Source organism: Solea solea, chromosome 15 (assembly GCF_958295425.1).
Source record: "Solea solea chromosome 15, fSolSol10.1, whole genome shotgun sequence".
Taxonomy (NCBI): domain Eukaryota; kingdom Metazoa; phylum Chordata; class Actinopteri; order Pleuronectiformes; family Soleidae; genus Solea; species Solea solea.
Window position 1 is genome coordinate 1,123,796 of NC_081148.1, and position 21,842 is coordinate 1,145,637.

The window sequence follows — 21,842 nt, forward strand, 5'->3', positions numbered from 1 at the left end:
ACACAGAGGTAAATATTTTATTGTATATAATCTTTAATTCTAGTGTATATCATTTTTCTTTTGTTTGATATATGATTTCTTAGTATATCATACCTAGTTTAATATTTTATTATAGCTTGCGTTGAGTTAGGTTTAGGGTCATTCCCAGGTCGTGTTTTCCTGAGTGTGGCTGTAAATAGAGCCTTCTCTGTGAGTACTGCCCCCTGCTGGTGATTGCAGGCAGACCCGTCACACTTTGGCAGCAGCAGCTCTCAGCTCTTCCCAACAGCAAATACATGTTCTATCCATTTCAAAGTCAATCCACTGAAGCCTTTCTATTTCCTATTTCCATTTATTTGTTAACAAGTCTTTTATTATGAAATATTCGCCCACCAGCAGATCCATGGCTCCCCACTGAAGACTCCTAGCATCCAATAGAGTACAGAGGATTCAGAGGGTTTACTCGTTTATTATTCATGGATATTTTCAAAGGCAAACCCAGTGTAAAACATGGCAGCAGCTCCACGGAGCAGATGATGTCATTAAAGGAATCACACGGTCCGTTCCATTAAATTTAATTACAGACGTCTGTGGATTTTAAGAGAGTTTGAAACATTTTAGCTCATTTAAATACATTATTCAAAAATATAGCTTAGTCTTGTCTTTTTTGGATATTTTAATGCAGGCAAGCAATGTATATCTTTGTCCTAGCAGGAAGTGAGAAATTCACATTTTCAGCACTCTTGTGTCATGTATGATAGTTTAAAGCAGGAGCATTGCTTCAGTGCAACTAAAAAAGTCATTCCTCTACACAATGCTGTATCTATGTACATATGCAGAGTTTTTTGAATATCATCTTCCTTCACTGGGCAAAAGCGTTTGGCACATGCACATTTTTGACTTTGCTCATGCTTATAACCAAACCACCAGGACAAAGAAATCCCTTCAGTGGACAAGTTCCCATGGCCTTCTCTTGTTTTTCGGAGCCAGGACTGTGAGCCTACACCTCGTGGAGAGATTTCTCTCGATGACTTAGTCATTCTCTTCAATTCTTAATATCTGCACACGCTCCGAAGCTGATGAACTTGATGCACTGGCGGTAGAAATGTACAATTCGTGTCTGGCTCAGCTTAAAAGCCATGGACATGATGGCCATGCCCGCAATGATAAAGAGCGACGTGAGCATGAAGTACTTGGGATGATTGGGTACAATGTCGCCAAAACCTATCGTAGTGAGCGTGATGAAGCAGAAGTAGAAGGGGTCAAATCCCTCGAATTCGGTTTCCCATACTGGCAGGATCAAACCAACAAAGAAAATGTAGGCAAACACGATGAAAAGGATTAGCACAAATGGTACATCCAGCATGTCCATCCCATCTCCTAACCCTGAGAAGTCCCATACGACATATCCTTTGGGCGGCGGTGGTAGTCTGTTTAGCTCCGGGCAGGAGAAGGCCCTGAGCAGTGGGCCCTTTCTGAGTAAATTCTCCCGAGCGAGAATCTTCTCAAAGATCTCTTTGTTGTTTTCGAGCTGGATGGACTTGTGGCGGATGTCTGCCTGGCTGTGCAGTACCTGCCGGATGTCAAGGGGTTCAGAAATCACGACGTCATGGCTGATAAAAACCGTACCATCCTCCAGAGCCCAGTGGCTCCTCTCTGCCGCCTTCTTACGAGCCTTCCACGGTGACCACGTGCAGGTGCAGAGGAGTTTGATGAGGGCGTGGATGTGGACGTAGGCTCTGGACATGAGCATGGCAAGAAAGTCTCCCACATCGAGAATGACCAGAAGCATGAGAGGGATGCCCACCATGGCATACAAGACGCACACCACCTTACCTGTCAGGGTCACTGGATAGATCTCTCCATATCCTGCAACAGAGAAGATAGACTCATCAGTGATGCCAAGCATACGCAGTTTTAGGGTATTTCAGGTTTTTGACCAAAGGTTCACAAAGTAAAATATAAACCAGCTCAAGACTGTACTTTCTTAAGAATGTTTCCACTGGGTGTGTGATAGTCGGTTTGTTGGTCCACACCTGATGTGAAGTTGATCCATTTCAGCTGGTTCACTTCACGTTCACAAAGGCAAATCTAACTGTAAACTGTGAACCAAAGTCACGTGATCAGAAATACCTCTCAGCTATTGGTCAGATATGTAGACTGTAGATGAATTAGTGCCTGCTGCAGCAGCAAGGCATTCTAGTGACTAGTTCTCACTTTGAGAAAACCCCCACACATCCTATATCAAAACGTGCGGCTTGACCGGGAATGGTGTGCTATCACTTTTCTAAGACTTTCGAGTAACCATGGCGACAAAAATTGCAAAAAAATGCGAATAATTTCCACATACACATGAATGGGAAACAGATGAAAGATGGAGAAAAACCAAGCCCACTTTAGAGCATCACAGTGTCGTCATACTTTAACGTAGAAACGTGATTGAAACTTTAAACGGGTCACAAGACTTTTCTCACCTAAGTCAACGTTTTGATACATATTACAATTTTTATACAATCACAGTTTACAGTTTTTTCTGTTCAAGTTCTTTGTACTTTTTTTTGACATTTCCAGATTTTATAATGAGTGTGTATTGCGTGCATGGGCGTGCCGCTAGAGTGACACACTCTGATGAGATCCAGAAAAATACTCACAAAAATCTCTAAACAAACTCTTCTCCTGCCCACAATTTCTAACCTACACAGACCATTTTGACATCATCGTGTGTTTTCATTTTAATATGACTTGTAGTTTTTCTAAGAATCACCTCAAAGCGCAGAGAGTTCTGGTCAAAGCTCTCATTCACTCCCACGTTAAAAGTCTGCTTTGGAGTTTTGGAAAAATCAAGACGAGGGTTATTTTAAAACTGTGATTTCTCTGTCATCCTATATCAAAACGTGCGGTTTCATCGGATATGGCGGGCTATTACTTTTCTAAGCGTTGATGCAACCATGGTGAAATGCAAAAAACTGCGAATAATTTCCACATACACATGAATGGGAGACGGTGGAAGAAATTATCACAACCCAGGCCAGTTTGGAGCCTCACAGCTTATGAGTCAGTCTCTGTTAAAGGCTGATTCCACCAAAATAACACTTAGGTTCAATCCAGCCAAATGTTACTCCTTTACCAGCACAAGTCCTGCACCCGACGACATCGGCAGCAACAACAGCAGGCACGCTTCTAGTGTTCTTCTGATGAACAGCACTCTGAAGGCCAGGAGGAAAATGAACACATAGTCATAGTCAGAGAAACTGAGCATGATAATTGTAAATGGTCTGTATTTATATAGTGCTTAAACAGCACAGGCATCAAAACCCACAACCTTCAATTTGAAAGACAACTCGCTCTACCACTGAGCCACTGTTGGGTTTTAAGGTTCTCGTTTAGAAATATATATAAAAACAGAATCTGTGTAAACTTCCAACTTCCAAAGTTATAATATTGGTTTTTGATGAAAAAAATGAAGAAATGAGTGAAGACAACACAGAGAACTGAGTGGCTCTAACCACTAACAACCTCTAATATGCTTTTGTGGGGAGGTTTGTGGTGTTCTTGTCTGAGAGTGCCCTCTCTGCACTGACGTATGAGCTTCCTGTTGCTGCTAATCCGTTATCCATTAGCTTCTCTTAACCACTTCTCATGTATATGAAAGGAAGAGACTTACTAATGCATCTTCTCAAAGTGTTCTTCAGCATCAGAGTGTGTCACGATACAAAGGCAAGCGCTGGGTAATTGTATTATTTTACTATAGAAAACTATTATTAACAATGAACATGGGGACAACCAGTACTTGCACATGTGTTTAACTATCAAACATTATTGAGACACATGCTTGCCTTCACCTCTGACCTCTCTGTGCTCCGCCGACTGTCATCCCCACCATTTACAAGAGATACAGATTATTCCAGAGTGATTGTCAGGTGACACCTGTTATACAAGGTGAATACAACAACTCACTTTTAAATCCCACGGCTTTGTTTCATTACTTCTGAATACTTTTTTCAATTGACTGTTAATATTTGATTATGCAAAAGCTTAATAATAAAACCACGAGCCCACAATACTTTGGGCATCACGTCACTACAGTATAAATATGAGTCTGTAGTCATGCTAATGGGTTTGTAGCCCTTGAGCACAGCTGTGCGGATTCCTCAGTCAAAGTGAAGTGGTGCACCAACTGTCACGCTGACCCTGCTATCCCCCTCTCAACCTGCCTGAATGCTATCTCATTCATTTAACTAGTTCCCCTGTGGGGGGGCAGCTGTGGGTCACTCAGTCATCATTAGATCCCTGGCTCCTCGTGAGTCTACATGCCGTTGTGGCTGTGCCAGCAGTGTGTGAATGATGTGAGATAGCAAACAGCATAAAGCACATGTAATATACAGCACATGTGAATGAACATGGCACAAATATGTCCATGTTGACGGTACATCTGTGAGCACTGTGTGTACATGCTTCAGCTAGCACAACATTTCCCAGTCAAGTTGCTCTTGATTTGGTGACTGAAGTCATTGTGGTTACGTAAACGATGACAAAACAATGTTTCTTCTTTTTCACCGACAATAAAGGTTGATATGACAAAAATGAAGACAAAATCTACTGACACTTGTCAACAAATAAAAAAACTAGATGACAATGTTAGGGCGGGACAAACTGGGAGGAGAACCAATCATAAAAGAAGAATCCAATCAGGCTAAAGGAGGGCACACCAGGAAACGCCATGTCAGGAAGACAGAGAAGAGACGACATTCTATTATTATTACAGTATTATTATTATTATTATTATTAATATTATTATTAATACTTCTAATACGAATCATTACAATGTGGCACACTTCCCCCGACTCTACACCAGGCTATTATTTCTGTTCCTCTTCATTGTGGGAACTATCCGGTAACTAAAGGACAGACACTCTTTCCATGATGTTAGGTGTGGATTTAAATCTGCCCCACATGCGTTGACCCTGTCCTGCCCAGTCTGTGTTCTGGACATCTGTATTTGACTCACTTTCAGTCATTACATCCAATAATATTCACCTTGTTTGGTGTCCTGCCAAGACATGGACTTCTACAAATGTTCACAGAGCTTCGATTCAAACACAGACACTGTTTTGTCTCAGCTGTGGAGGGAACGTGTGTGTGGTGTCATGTGTATGCAGAGCTCAGTCGGGTATAAACACAGAGATTAGGATGTGAATATAATCTGGAGTACAGACAGTAGGCACTGCTTAAGTCAGATGCATTTACAACAGCAGGAGAAAGTCCAGGGCAGGACCCAGACACTGGTTTCCATGACTTACTTTAACCTGAACCATAACTGCGACTGGCCTAATCCTCACCTTGACCCTGACCTCAGCCTAACTTTATCCCGCCTCACCTCGGCACAGTTTGGTCGGTTTTCCATGTACTGAATCATTAGAATCAGTTCATTAAAAAGATTTGTTCAGTACTTAAAAAGCACCAGGTGCCAGGTACTATCACTGATGGAAAAGCAGCCGAGGCGAGGCGAGGCGAGGCGAGGCGAGCCCTGCCAGGACCATGCAGTGGAAAAGCAGCATAAAACTGTGTAAACAGATTTAGGTCCCCACAACATTAGGAATACCAGGTAGACTCACCCACACACTTTTCTCCGGGCTCCTCCCACAGTCCAAAAACATTATTGACATTAGGTCAATTGGTCACTCTTACTTACGTAGGTGGTCGTAGGTGTGAGAGTAAATGGTTGTTTGTCTGTATGTGTGTCCCTGTGATGGACTGGTGAACTGTCCAGGGTGTGACCCCGCCTATAAGGGTGTGACCCCGCCTATCGCCCTATGTCAGCTGAGATTGGCACAGCGCCCCCGCGACCCTCCTGAAGATTGATGGATGGTTCACTTCAGGTGATTGATCAACAATCTAAAGTATCTAAAGTATTTGAGTGTATTTGTATGATAAACAGAGAACATACACATACAGTGTGTCGGGCCTTCATTATTGCAGCCATGTGAAAACAGCTGAGCTGCTTTCTGAAAACCATCATGAGTCACACACTCACACACACACACTCATGCCACATAAGGAAGAAAGGCAGCCTCAGACCAGTCAGTCAGTGACTCAGTTATTAATGCACTAGTTATTTGTGTTAATTATCTCAACAACCAGGCCTGGGACAAAAATCCACCTTCACTTACATCATGGATCATTTCTTTCTTTAGGTGGCCACAGCGGATCACCGGCCTCCATCTTGTCCTCCCCATTGTGTCCTCTTCTGTTCCACTAACTGTCCTCATGTCCTCCTTCATAACACTGTGGTCTTCCTCTTCCTCCTGCTCTGCAGCTCCATGACCAATATAATCACTGTGCCTCCTCTTACTTTATCTCCTAACTGTATCACCTGTGCTGGATTATATGGTCATTCCTAATTCTGTCCATCCTGGTCACTCCCAACAACAACAGTCTTCAGCTCCGCCTCCTGTCTTTTAGACATACATCATAGGAGGACTCTTGCTGATCTCCATGTGTCACACATCAGTCCTGACACTCGTCCACTTTTTCCAACTCTACTCCTCACATCTTCACTGGACCACCTGTGTCAGTGTCATTCAAACACAGGTGTCTGTCTGTCTGTCTGTCTGTCTGCCTGTCTGTCTGCCTTATGAATCAGAAATACTTTATTACTTTAACAAAGGGGTAAATAGACTAAACTGTATAAAATACTTCATATTAAATGAAAATATAATAAATGAAATGACCCTCAGAGGGAGGAGTTTAACAGTGTGATGGCCACAGGCAGGAATGTCTTCCTGTGGCACTTCCTGTGGCACTCTGTAGTGCACACAGCACTGTGAGTGAGACAAGGCGCAGTGAAGCTGAGGCAGACGAAAAACGCAGCGCCCCCAACCACAGACTTTTCACCCCACTCCCCTCCAGGAGGCGCTACAGGTCTCTGCAGGTTCAGAGGAAGCTTCTCTCCTGCAGCAGTCACCCCACTGAACTCTAGCTCTGCATCTCAGTGACCACCAACCAACCGTTATGCAACCATGGCGTTCCATTATGTCAGTATCAGTATTTGCTTTCTACTATAGACAAATAAAAATGTCACTGAACCTTTGCTGGGTCATAGTAACAATGAGTAAAGACACGCAGCACGGGCACTGCACTCGTGATGCTGAATGTGAGTTTTACACACAAAAACCTGGTTAGGGTTGGAAATGTTTGTTTTTGTCAACTTGATTTCCATAAAAGCACAACACACACACACACACACACACACACACACACACTGTTATTTCCTTATTACACGCTAACAATCTGCAACTGTGCCGTGCAGATGTGGACATGACTTAAACTGATGCTCATGATTCCAAACTGATACCAATGAACACAAGAGCTGTGAGGAGGAGTCTTATCTCACCACCAGAGGGCAGTCTCTTCTATTTAAACCTCCTCTGTGATGGGCTGTAAATCTCCCCCCCCCCCCCCGTCATGTTCTCCTGTTTAGACCCGTGACTCATGTCTTTGGGATTATTTAGCACACGCACTAAATTTAAAGTTCTTAAAAGTGATGCCAACAGTGTTTAAAGTGTGTCGCTACACATAGTGCTAATGTCTGCCTTCCATCAGTGTCAGAGTTGGAATGCTGCTCAGTGTCGAGAGAGTTCTGTTGTTTTTCTCTAATGTTGCCTCTCAGGATTCAAGTTGCTTCTTTTTCACTAAATTTAATTCTAAGCTCTGGAGTAAACATCACAGAAAATGCAATTCTCTGATTCTGTCACAATAAACATAACTGCTACTGTATTATCCTGCTTATGCCAACGAGCGTGCCAACCTACGATTACATTCGGCTGGACGGTACTTATCGAGATAAGTAACGGTTTGGCAACAGCAATGACAACAATTACAACCTCAGCTCCTGAGCTCAGAGCTAAGCTAAGCTAAGCTACGTCTCTGGAGGACACCGGACTGGCATACCAGAGTGCAGCGGAGAGGAAGCGGCGCGAGCGGAAACAGAAGCGGGGCGAGCGGGGAGGCCTACTAGCTAGGCTAAAGGCCAACGCCAACAGACCACCGATCCCGTCCATGTTCCTGGCCAATGTCCACTCCCTGGACAACAAAATGGACCTTCTTCCACTGAGGCCGGGGGTCTCCAGTGAGACCAGGAAGTGTGCTGTTCTCTGTTTGGCTTAACTTGGCTTAATAACAACATGCCGGACTCGGCCTTCCTGCTCCACGGCATGCTACTCTTCCGTGCTTATCGCAACCATCTAGCGTGGAAGACCTACGGGGGAGGGGGGGGGCGGTGCGTTGGGACTCTGCGCCTACATTAACAAAGGTTGGTGCACAAACTGTACATTTGTGAGAAAGACAATGCTCCGAGGCAATAGAGCATATGACTGTTAAGTGCCGGCCTGTATCTGCCTCGGGAGTTTACCGTGGTGTTCGTCATGGTTGTTTACATCCCAACGGATGCTAAAGCTAACGATGTGCTAGCGGAGCTGCATGACAACATCAGCTCGCTACAGAACAAGCTCCCGGAGGCTTTTTATGTGGTAGCTGGAGACTTCAATTACGAACACCTGACAGACATCTGGCCCAAATTCCACCAGCACGTCACCATTCCAACACATTAGACCGTGGATACTACTGACGTGCATAGAGCCCCGCCCCGCCCCGCCCTTCACTGTGAAGACGCCACAGACCTGCACAGAGGACGATCACTGTGTGGCCCAGTGATGCTGCTGCCGTACTGCAGGACTGCTTCGAGTGCACATGTGTTGGACAAGCCTGCAGAGAGTCCACTTACACGCAGGCTACAATATGACCTGTCCTGTGGGTCAGTCAGTATGGTAGCATCCACTACCCAGCATGCAACAGCAAACAACAGATCTTCTTTGGCTGTTCTTGTGTGTTTAGACCAGTCCAATTTATTTTCAGTGTTGAGTGTCAGTATTATGATCTTACAGCAGTGGTTACCAAACACTGGGTTGGCATCCACAAATGGGTCGTGGGAGATTCTTTTTGGGCCCTTTTTTAATTTTACTGTTCAGCACGGAGGTTTTACCACCATCCAACTTTGTTGTCATCTTCCTGCTGTAGTTTTTTTGAATTTTAACTGCCTTGTCAGTTTGTAGGGATCGTTATTTTAGGAAGGTGGGATTAAATTGGCGTTTTTCTGTATCCTAAGGAGTTACCAGAAGAACCCGAGACATTATTGTTTTTCTTCTGTGTTCTTTTTTTGCAGTAAAATATATATTAACTGTACATTTTTTAAATAATTAGACTTTGAAAACACAGAGTCAGAAGCAGGGGTTCTCTTTTAGCGTGATACATCTAGTCCAAATGATTAAGCACAGCAGATTATTGGCTAAAATACTGTACGTGTGTATATATGTATATATATATATAAATATGATCGTATGACAATGCTAATAATGGAATTTACAGGAAGCACTTTGTTGTCTGTTGTTCTCTTAAGCACATATTGATCAGTTTCAGATATCATTAACGATTTCTTGTAAAAAAAAAATGAAATAAAATAAACAGACTCCAGTGTCTTCCAATCAAGAGGTTCCTGTTTGATCTGCGTTTGCCAGGAAAGCACAATTATAGTCCAACACATTTCAGGGTTGACAGTTCAAGTGTCCTGTGGGTGATGATAACACTCAGCTCATGTACATAGGCAAAGCATCACATGGTCACATGATATGAGCGTTCTGGAGCATGTCGCATGTTCTGGGACACACACGTCAAACTCAATCTAACCTGAGATACAATCATATGTGGCCTGCAACATCATTTTAGATCCTTTCATTTTGAATGGCCCAGTGGGAAATAGCACTCACACCATTCATAATACAAATCCCATAATGCACTGGTTTAGATCTGTGAGCACTAACCTCTCCTCCCCGCTTCTCTAATGACACACTCCGTGGTCAGCATTGATTCTTTTCCTTCAGTCATAGCAGTTTGTTCATATCTGAAATATTCTCATTTGGCTTGAAGGTAATGTTAATACAAATGTTAAATTCATATTTCTGATGTTAGACTGTTTGGCCCATGACTTGGAGCATGTTTTAAATGTTGGATTGAGTTTGAGGCACAAATAAAAAGAAGAAATGATTCAAGCCATCGTGTCTTACTTCTGAGAACAGCCTGACTCCCGGCTGTGTATATACACACTGTGCAGACTGACCACGCCGCAGTGTCACTCTCTGCCATGTCAATACATGAGCTGAGCACTGCAGCCATTAGTAGCAAGTGCACCAAACCACATGGAGCACAGACCACAGCAGAGGGAACTTCTGAGAATGTGAGCTTGAGTGACGATGATATCACAGTGTGCATCATTAAAGCCCTGACGAGTGCTGTGCATCTGATGGAAATGACCAACTTTATAATGTGTAAGCACGGCTGATAAATACAAAGATGTTCTATGACAACACGACTCAGAGCCTCCCTGTCACCATGTGTTTATCTTCACAGGGAGATTAAGAGCATGAAACCAGCGGCCTGCGCTTCTTTAAACACTTAAAAAAACCAGCCTTACAAGATTAGGGCAGCCGACCCAGAGTCGTCAGAATCAGGAGGTCTCGCGAAGTCTTGAGTACCACGAGAAACACACACACACACACACACACACACACACACACAGATAACGGCTATAAGATCAAGGCAGTGATAGTTATTTTTAGACGTTCATCAAGATAGAGCTGGAGAAAAAGCAGCAGAGAAAAGTGTTGTCAGAGGAAACGACCGAGCGAGGGCTCACACACGAGGAAACATCGCAGCTGGCGAGAAGCTGATTTACTCTGAAACTGTAGGCGGAGCTCTGTAGAATTGAAGGTGAACAAGCGATCAGACTTTCCACGGCCCCACTCGCCTCACCGCGGCGCGGTTTAAGTAGCGTTTCCACTAGCATAGTAACCTGGCACCAGGTACTGCTCTGGCAAGGTTCCAAGCGTGCTGAGTAGGTAACTCTGCGATGATTGGTCAGAGTGCTGTCACAGGAAGAGACGTCCGACACAGATATCAGCTGTAGATCAGTAAAGTACTTAACAATCCTAAAAGCGTGGGTTAATCTCTGGTGTATTTAGTGACAGCACTGCTGATCGCTGCTGCCGCTGTGTTTAAGTCCAGAGTCTGTGTCAGATGGAGTCTTAGCTCCGCCCACGTTGACTAGGTACTTTCTATGTAGCGGAGATGCAACCTAAACCGTGTAGAGCCGATGGAAACATGTTACATTACATCAAACCTGAGTGTTCTAAATCACATATTAAAAATGTAGTGAATTGTTGTGTCATTAAATACTTAAGTTTATATGGAACATACACTGAATTTGCAGCCCAAGGCAATATTGCCAACTCTGATAGGCTCCGCCCACATTGACAGATCTTAATGCACTTATTGTTTGACACTATCTTTAAGACTCTTTTTTATCTTTGTTTAGGTTGCTTTGCAGCAAAGGCAGTTTTCAACCAAAGCGACATGGATGTGGGCGCTTCCTCTTTGAACTGCCCTGTGATTGGTCAAAGTCACAGGCTCGAACCAGAAGTTTTATTCTCTCTTCTCTCTCTCTTATGCTTAATAAACAATGCTACTCCAAATATTTACATTGTATTATAAAGTGTACATTTTAAATGACGATACAGTTCGGGTTCATACTTGAATGTTTTTTATTTTTAGGCATGTCAAAAATATGCTCGATGATGCAGCGAGGCCATAATTCCACAAACACTGTCACAATTTTAAAACCCTCAGCTGAACAGAGTCAGACGACATATTGTTATTACTTTACACACTTTTCTATTTACCATGGCGGTGATCGGTTAGCCTCCACTATTGACTCCAAACTGAAATAAAATAATAACCCAAAACCATTAAAGTGAATTAAAATTGGAGTGAAATTTAAAATGAAGGTGAAATTATATTCATTTGGCAAAAATTGAAAATAAAATAACTATACTCCTTTTTTAGAAGTGTATAATTGTATGATTCTTTGTTTCATTACCAGATTTTATATCAGGAGGCGATTCACCACCATGTTTTTACAACAGCCCACAATGGACAAACAAAACTTCTTCTGAGTTGTGATAGTAACTATAGGTTAAATAGATTCTCTTACACTTTGAAGGGTTAGGGTTAGGGTACGGTGAAGGATATTCAGCTGCCACATGTTACTTAATAAGTGTTGCTAAATTATACACACTGTAGCTTTAAATCACGTTTGCCACCATTGAAATTATTGGACGTGGATAATCCTCCAACTCTGTAAGGTCGTATAAGGTCACATACTTATACTTATACTCACACATGTCAGAGCAAAACCAACTCATCTGAAGTGTAGATTCTCTACTTCTCTAAATGAGCCATTATTCTCTTTTGCTGTGTTTCCATCATGGTACGGATGGTCTGGAACGGTAACTTGTGTTTGAACTGAGACCAGTACCTGTACTTGGTGGGCGGAGCATAAAGACGTAAATGTCATTAATTTGGCAGGTGAATGTGCTCTGATGTGTTTTGATATCAACTGTATGAATGAGGAACTGAGAAAAGTCAGCACAACAGAACTCAACACAACAGAAGTTAAAACAACAGAACTCAACACAAAAGAACTCAACACAACATAAGTCAACACAACAGAAGTCAACACAACAGAAGTCAACACAAAAGAACTCAACACAACATAAGTCAACACAATAGAAGTCAACACAACAAACAACAACACAACAATGGAGGAAACCCAGCAGCTCTGTCTGAGCGCAGACTGCGGGCGTTTGCCATCTTACTTCCACTAAACTTCTACTCACACACACAGTGTTCAGCTGAGATGTCAGAGTGAAAAGCTCTTGAAAAAGAAAGCGGAGCATAATTACACACGGGGGCAAGTGTGTAAATATGAAGAGAGAAGGTGGATGATCTCATTCTCTGCTCAAGACATCAGCACTATTAAATATTTACACAAAGTAAAATATTGCATATTTGACCTTTAATCTGTGGTTACATGACCCCCACGTTATGTTGTGGCTTTGCCGGCAGAGCATATGGCTGTGCTGGTTCTAGGCATAGCTCATATAGGTGATCGCATAGCACGCCATCTATGGAGGGGCACTGTGGACGACCACCAAATATGTATGTGTGTGTGTGTGTGTGTGTGTGTGCGTGAATAAAAATCCACCCATGACTCCCTGACTTCACTTAACAAATAATGAAAATAAAAAATGCAACAATGAAATGCAGAATGAGTTACTACATATTTGAATGTTATATTTATGTATGTAGAGTCCCATTATCCCCAATATGTACATTCATCACTTCATCATGTTTCCTCCTCATCCACTGTGATATAGTGAGCATGAAAAAACATTGAGTAACTTACCCACTGTGGTGAAAACTGTGCAGCAGAAGAACATGGAGCCAAAGAAATTCCACCTGTCAGGTCTCTGGAGCCAAATAGACTTGAACTTGAGTTGCATCATTTTCTCCACATGTTTAATGATGTCCTGGCGCGTGGCGGAGGCGTTACCTGACAATGAAGAGCACATTTCATAATAAGAAAGATAATGGTCATGCGTATTTGCATGACGCGCCTTAGTGCGCAAGCCTTTGTCCGAAATAATCTAAAGTAGCGCACGTGTGATGACGTGGTAAATAATGAGAAGTTTGTTTTTACCAGAGATGTTCTGGACGTTGGTGACAATCTCACCCAGGAACTCGTGGTACTCCTGCTCGGTCGTGGACTCGCTCCCACCCTCGATGTACTGGAACATGAGCGCGCCGAGCGCAGCGTACGCGACCAGGGACAGACACAGCAGAAGGTGAGGGAAGAGCCTCCAGAAGCGCGCTGCGCATTTTCTGGACTCTGCTTTAACGCTTATTCCTTTCTTCACTGCCACAGACATCCTTCTCTTCTCTTCTCTTCTCTTCTCTTCTCTTCTCTTCTCTTCAGCTTGGCTCTAAAAGCTCCAGCAGTGCGCGAGGCTGCTGCTGTTTGTGTATCTGTGTGCGTAAGAGAGAGAGAGAGAGAGAGAGAGAGAGAGAGAGCAGCATATCATCCACACTCTCACAAACAGTGGGATGAGGTCTCAGGAGACGCTTTATTACCCTCCTCTCTGCAGGTTGGTCTGTCTGTTACATTGGCTTTGACAGCCTCTACATTTACTCCAGCTCAGACATCAGACCAGGATTTATGAAACTATAATCAACTGCAATAACAATAATAATAAAGATAAAAAATAAATAACATTGATATTTCTTTTTTTTTTATTGACAAACAGGTACACATGTATACACAGGTGCAGCGACTCAGTGCTTTCCTTGCCGGTTTACTTTTCTATGTTTCAGTGTGTTCATTTAGTTTTGTTTGTTTTGTTTGCGGTCTGCATGTTGTGAGGAAAACAAATTCAGTCGACAAGATCTCCTCAAATTTCCATTCACACAACATCCCTCCAGAAATCGCGAGGTTCACCGGTTCACCATGGATTACCATCCCAGCGGGAGGACGGAGAAGGCGGCGTCGGGAGAGGAAACGTGGCTGCGGGGCTGCAGAGCCGGCGCAAACCTGGCTCCACTCATTCATCACGGATTCGGCTATACAGTTAGAAGGCTATACAGCACAACGACAGGACAGGACAGGACAGGACAGGACAGGACAGGTAACTCCGGTAAGAGCAGAGTGTGTATGTTAACAACATATGGTGCACCAACACAGTGACTATAGACCGTCACTGCTCCCCGGATGTGGAGGATGTGACTATCAAATGTTTGGCCCAATTACCTCCCCAGAGAGTTCACCGCTGTCTCAATCACTGCTGTTTACATTCCACCGGATGCTAACGTAGCTCTTGGACTTTTACATAGCAGCATTAGCAGTCAACAAATCCACAGAGGTATCCTGATGCAGTGTTTGTCATCGCGGGGGACTTCAACCACGCAAACCTTAAAGTGGACATATTATACCCTATTTCCCCCATTAAAATAGTTCCCTGGTGTCCTAATGAACATGTCAGTGACATGCTTTGGTCAAAATACCATAAGGATGAAGCATCATAGCAGTTCAATAACCCTGCTAAACCCGCCCCTTTCAGAACGCTCGGTTTTCGTGCATGGTCCCTTTATATGCAAATGAGACACAGGCAAACACACGCCCACTTCTTCCAGGGGGTTTCTGATTTGTCCTCGTTACAGCGCTTTACAGCTCTATTCGTCTCCCCCTCCCTCCACTAGTTCTCTGACAATATCAACATGGCAGCGTGCGCAGAGAACAGCCAGAGTGCCGTCACAGGAAGAGACGTCCTACATAAGGATCGAGCCGAACACTGACCAACTGTAAATCAGTTAAAAACACTTAGGGACAGCACCACTGATCGCCACCGCTGATCGCCAGCAGCGCGCGGCGAGCTGAATAAACTGCCGCTGTATGTGACTGTATCAGACCGGTGACTGTGCTCCGGAGACCTCGCCACCACTGATCGCCACATACAGCGGCAGTTTAGGCAGATCGTCGCTCGCCGCTGGCGATCAGCGGTGGCGAGGTCTCCGGAGCACAGTCAGTGCTGTCCCTATGTCTTTTTAACTGATTTTCACAGAGAGTGCAGCACCGCTGATCGCCAGCTACTGTATGTGACTGTATCAGACTGAGTCTGTGCTCCGGTCATGGAGGACGTACTGAACAAATATTTTTAATTAGGACATGTCAGAATGGTCAGTTATGACCTCTATGTGACCTTTTCTTAAACATGTGTGTGTTTGTACGTCGGTGAAATACGGTCGCTGACTAAATACGGCGACCGCTGGCCGCAGTCTGATGTGAAGTGGTGCGAACACACAAACACACGTTTGCTGACTTTATCCGGAACATTAGCTTCATATATAAAATCCTCTGAGGCTGGAAGTTTGTGTAAAACACTGTGCTCCACTGTGCAGCCACCAACAGCACACTTGTCCCTCCGCATTGACATAATACCGCTCTTCCTCCCTCGCCTGCACTCTCGCAGGGACAAGGTGGAGCTAAGGTGGAGCTAAGGTGGAGCTAAGGTGGAGCTAAGGTGGAGCTAAGGTGGAGCTAAGGTGGAGCTAAGGTGGAGCTCTCCAAGTAAACTTACTGGTGGGTGGTAACATTCGTGGTGAAATGCACATGCTGCCGTCATAAGCGCAGGGAATTCAACATCGAGTGTTTTATGGCCTATACTTACACTAAGGGGGACCACGAAAACATGACTGAGTATTCTTCTTCCACACTTTGGCGACTGGTAGGGCCTCCAGAGTCCCAAATATAAGTATTAAAATGGTTAAAAAGTTGATTTTGCATAATATGTCCCATTTAATTTCAACACACAACAGTACAAACACAACACACAAGTAACTTATATCCAGAAAAGCAACCTCATTTTAAAGCCATCATTTTAGAACTTAGAACTCTATGGTTGATGTCTTCATCATGACTATTTTTAACATGGATTTGAGCTTTCTTTGGCACCCAGGCTCTCCAAGCACAAGCATTTGAACTGGATTGAACATGCGAACATCAGTTTCATAATTAATAAGTAATAGATCGACTGTGATATGATCACACTCACTGTGATTATAATGCTCTTACAGAGGTCAAAGGTCACCAAGTTATTCGTGCATCATCAGGATGGGGGTCATAAGACTATGTGCCAAGTTTAAGTAAAAACCTTGCAGAGCTATGAGCTAACTTCCTGTTTAACATCCCCCCAGAGGTCAAAGGTCACCAAATGATGATGTTATGAATCTATGTACCAAGTGTGGTTAAAATATGTTAAAGGGTTGCATAAAAAACGGAGTCAAAAGTTAATGTACATACATGCATGTCCAACTCTGTCCTGTTGGTGGCGCTAGAGCTCTCGAGCTTGCGTTGCTTACACAGTATCACCACTTGAACCCAAGTAACGGGTGGTCTGCTGTTAAATTATTACAATATAGAGGAATTATTACATTATCAGGACCTGCGAAATGAAGGCTAACCTAATTATGTAATAACCTCCTGTTAATGTAATACTTTATTACATTATTGGTAAAAAGTGTATTACATTATTGGGAAATGCACTTTATTACATTATCGGGAAGTTATTACATTATCAGGGATTTATTACATTATCAGGTTCTACAAGGCCAATTCCATCCTGAAAGACTCATCACACCCTGGTCACAAACTGTTTGAACTGCTGCCATCAGGCAGGAGATACAGATCCATAAAAACAGGACAAATGGACTGAAAAACTGTTTCTACCAAACAGCCATTTTCTCACTGAACGGTGCTACCAAAGCATAGCCTTTATGTTTTACATCTTATGAATGTGGATGCGTATTGGTGGGATATGGTTTTTTTATGCACTTATTTATGTCCATAGTGACTTTTTACTTATTAATTGCTTTTGCATTGAAGGAATGCACTTAATTTTGTTGAACCTGTTACAATGACAAATAAAGATATTCTATATTCTAGAAATCAACCATTATTTCTCACATAGCATTTCAAGAGAATCCTATGAAGACACTTGACCACGTGTTGCTCCTGTGGAGGCAGATCAGGGTCAAACAAAACTGAAGGTTTAAGTTTTTCTACTGAACTCAAAAATAGCAAACGTTTGCTTTTTCATTCATTTGAATGAAAAAGACATTCAAATGTCTTTTTCCCGCTTTCAGGTAATTTTTTTCAGGTTCAGACTTTTGGCCCTGATCTACCATAGGGGCGTGGTCTCAGTTGTGAGAGGCACGGAATCATGAGGGACAGCAAAACCGAGGACCTTCCTCTCACAATTGTATGTGACGAAGTGCCATGAGGGATTATAGATTATGGTATGGTTTGGAATGGTCAAGTGGTAAACAGTACCTGTTTCTTGGTAGGCGTGGTGTGGGCTGTACCTGATGGCCTGTTATTTCAAATGTTGTTGACATAGATGTCAACATCCGCAAGTCTGTGCAGGTATGAGTGGAACCTTCAGGGGTGTCAAAGCCAATATCAGTGGGGGGCCGAAATCAATTTCATGTCAGCTCTGTCCTTGGAGCTGGAAATCAACTATTTTCCCGTGTCCATTTCTATCAGTCTTGCCTGATTTCCTCTACTGTATTTCATTGGAACAGCACACCCAGGCCTGTAGTCATGCATCTTAGCCAATAATTAGCTGCACTCAATCATTGTTACTAGATGTATAAAGCTGAAAGAGAGGGAGCCAAGAACCTAACAGACTAAATATATCTGATCCTTACAAAACCCCCGGGTGCTTTTCACAAGTGTGGAGATTATTCCAGACCTGCAGCATTCACATCTTCAACGTTCTGATAAACTTCCCCTCATTCTACTCCAGAGAACACTTACACGTCACAATAAAAGCATGTAGAATAGACCACATGTTTAAGTTCATTCGTGTTGGTGTCTGTAACAAAGCTGAAGCATCTAGAGTCACAGCTTCCCAAGACTTTACATACGGGCACTTTTACATCAGTATAAATTCTCCCTTAAGTTTCCCCTTAACTGCTGACCACAGACTTCAGCGACAGGAATAACAACAGTACCTGATATGAAGTGATCACTCGACAAGAGGAATCTGTGGCCTATGAGTTCCCATCCGTCTCCTACGCTCACTTTGAGTGTGTGTTATAGCAGAGATCGTCTGCTGTCCTCGGAATCAAGATGTTCTTCCATTAGTCAACAATGTACTATCCTCCAGCTTCATTTATTACAAAAGCAGCCTGTGAAGAGACAAAGAGACAAGTTGCCTGATTATTTTGCCAAGTACATATGGTGCTGGTTCTCCTGTAGCCTGAAGAGTGAGAGAGAGAGACAGACAGTGGACAGGTTTTGAGTATCCAGATCCATAATAATAATAATGATAACAACAATAATAATAATAATAGTAATAATAATAATAAATGCTACTAATAATTATTATAATATAAGTATATATAATACTAAGCATTATTATTGTAAGTATATCATCACCATTATTATTTTTATTATTATTATTATAATATCATAACCATTATTACAATGCTATAATTAAAGTTGGTATTGCTATAATGTTTTTATCAACAATCTCAGCTGCTGTTTGTATAAATGTGTTTTTTCTCTCCACTGATGCCTCGTGTTTGTTCATTGTGTGAACTGTTAGTTTTCTCTTCTCTTTAGAATTGTGAAGGTTTCTACCTGTAATTACATGTTTCCACAAAGTAAGAAACACTGATTATTCAGGAACTTTATGCTAACAATAAGATCACTCTATCCTATTCTAGCACTTATCTGTCTATAGTATACCTATCATAGCTGTCATATACATCAAAGGGCCTTAAGCTTACATCAAAGGTCCACGATACCATGCTACCTTACAGTGCCTTCAGATAACGTGGTTTGTGATTTTACTCCCGCCCTCATAGATAACCTTGTTCACTGTGTACTAGTGAGTTAATTGATTTAACTACAAGTGAGTTAAAATCATTAGTTTCATCATCCAAACCTGTTTACCAACATTGCACTTGGTAGGTAGGAATGAGGAGCCCTGGAGCTGATGCCGTCAGCCTCCTCGATCTTCTTGAGCTCACCTGGTTAGGTGTGAAGGACAGATTGGAGCAGGGGGGTTGTGTGAAAAAAGGAGTTGAGTTTGTGGGAGGTGAGCTGGTACTGAAAGAGGGTGCTGGAGGTTGGGCAGTGTACTGGTGATGCAGATGAAAGGGGTTGCAGCAGGACTGGCTGGGTCGGGGGAGGGGTGGGAGTCTGATCCAACCTATTGAAGAATACGTTTAGGTCATTAGCCCACCTCTGGTCCCCTACAGCCTGGGAGTCCAGCTTCTTGTGGCCAATGATGGTTTTCAGGCCTCTCCAGACTCCGCTGACATTGTTCTGCTGCAGCTGATCCTCCATCTTCCTCCTGTAGCTGTCCTTCCCCTCCCTTATCTTTCTCCTCAGCTCCCTCTGTACAGTATTTATGGCCCAAACTTTTGAAGTACCAGTTATTAAAACCCCTTCTCAAAAAAGCGACCCTTGACCCAGATATTTTAGCTAATTACCGACCTATATCTAATCTTCCCTTTGTTTCTAAAATCTTAAAAAAAGGCAGTTGCTAATCAATGATGTGAATATTTGCGCATTAATGGCCTGTTTGAAGATTTTCAGTCAGGTTTTAGATTAAACCATAGCACAGAAACAGCACTAGTTAAAGTTAGTAATGATCTTCTCTTGGCTTCAGATAATGGTCTAGTTTCTTTACTTGTCCTGTTAGATCTTAGTGCTGCATTTGACACCATTGATCATAATATTCTACTGCAGAGATTGGAGCAGACTCTTGGTATCACAGGTGCTGCCCTCTGCTGGTTTAAATCATACTTATGTGATAGATTCCAGTTTGTTCATGTTAATGATAAAGCCTCACTACAAACAACAGTTAATTGTGGAGTTCCACAAGGCTCAGTGCTTGGGCCTATACTTTTTACCTTATATATGCTTCCTCTAGGGAACATTATTAGAAAGCACAACATACACTTTCATTGTTATGCAGATGACTCACAGCTATATTTATCAATGAGGCCGGATGAAATAAATCAGGTTGTTCAACTCCAGGAATGTCTCAGAGACATTAAGTCCTGGATGACCTGTAACTTTCTACTTTTAAACTTTTATACTCGGCCCTAAACACCTCAGAGAAAAACTTTCTGATCACATTGTCACTTTAGATGACATCACCATGGCTTCCAGTTCCACTGTGAGGAACCTTGGAGTTACTTTTGACCAGGAAATGTCATTTGATTCACACATTAAACTCATTTCCAGAACAGCCTTCTTCCACCTGCGGAACATTATGAAAATTAGAAACATTCTGTCTTTACAGGATGCTGAAAAACTAGTTCATGCTTTTGTTACATCTAGATTAGATTACTGTAACTCCTTATTATCAGGATGTTCCAACAAGTCTGTTAGAACCCTTCAGTTCATTCAAAATGCTGCAGCACGAGTTCTGACAGGAACTAGAAAGAGAGACCATATAACTCCAGTGTTAGCTTCTCTACACTGGCTCCACCCACAGTTTAGAATTCAATTTAAAATCCTCCTCCTCACGTACAAAGCACTTAATGGTCAGGCCCCTTCATACCTGAAAGACCTAGTCTTACCTTATCACCCTAACAGACCCCTTAGGTCACAAAATACAGGTTTACTTGTGGTTCCCAGAGTCTGTAAGAGCAGAATGGGAGGCGGAGCCTTCAGTTACCAGGCTCCTCCTCTCCTGTGGAACCAGCTTCCAATGACAGTTCGGGAGGCGGAGCCTCTCTCTGTATTTAAAGTTAGACTTCAAACTTTCCTTTTTGATAAAGCTTATAGTTAGAGCTGGTTCAGGGAAACCTGGACCAGCTCTTATGGCGTATTTCCACCCGCTCTACTCGCCTTGGCACGGCATATGTTACATCTCCACTACAAAAAAGTACCCACTCAACGTGGGTGGACAGCACAGCTGTGTGAAACTGCAGTGACTTCATTTTATACGAGACACACACACACACACACACACACACACACACACAAACGAATGACTAGTGACTTGTAAAGCAGTGTTTTCAGTGTAACTAAATCAAATCAATAGAATCAGTTCATTAAATAGATTTGTTCAGTTCTTCCTCCATGACTGGAGCACAGACTCCGTCTGACACAGTCACTGGACTGAAACACAGTGGCAGGGTCTGTGATGCCACTCGTCGCTCACGATACAAAATAATTGTTGGAGATGAACCCACATTTTTAGGATTGTTAAGTAGTATAAACTGATCTACAGTTCATGTATTGCATGCCCTGGGCACAAAGTAGCCCTTCTCCTCTATGTCCTGCAGGCAGGGCAGCGAAGCCGGCGACCCAATGGGATCCACTAAAACGATGAGAGAGG

General features: G+C 42.9%; 1 protein-coding gene and 1 pseudogene across 1 annotated transcript; one reads left to right on the forward strand and one right to left on the reverse strand.

The window, feature by feature from the left end:
• Positions 1-432: 432 nt before the first annotated feature.
• On the reverse strand, positions 433-13,944 carry kcnk18 (potassium channel, subfamily K, member 18). The gene is made up of 3 exons (XM_058650902.1): positions 13,628-13,944; positions 13,334-13,480; positions 433-1,848 (listed from the first exon to the last, which is right to left on the reverse strand). The coding sequence occupies exons 1-3, from the start codon at positions 13,854-13,856 to the stop codon at positions 1,025-1,027; spliced, it is 1,200 nt and encodes a 399-aa protein (XP_058506885.1). The 5' UTR covers positions 13,857-13,944; the 3' UTR covers positions 433-1,024.
• A 6,463-nt stretch (positions 13,945-20,407) lies between these two features.
• Positions 20,408-21,290, forward strand: LOC131473607 (uncharacterized; annotated as a pseudogene).
• The last annotated feature ends 552 nt before the right edge of the window (positions 21,291-21,842 follow it).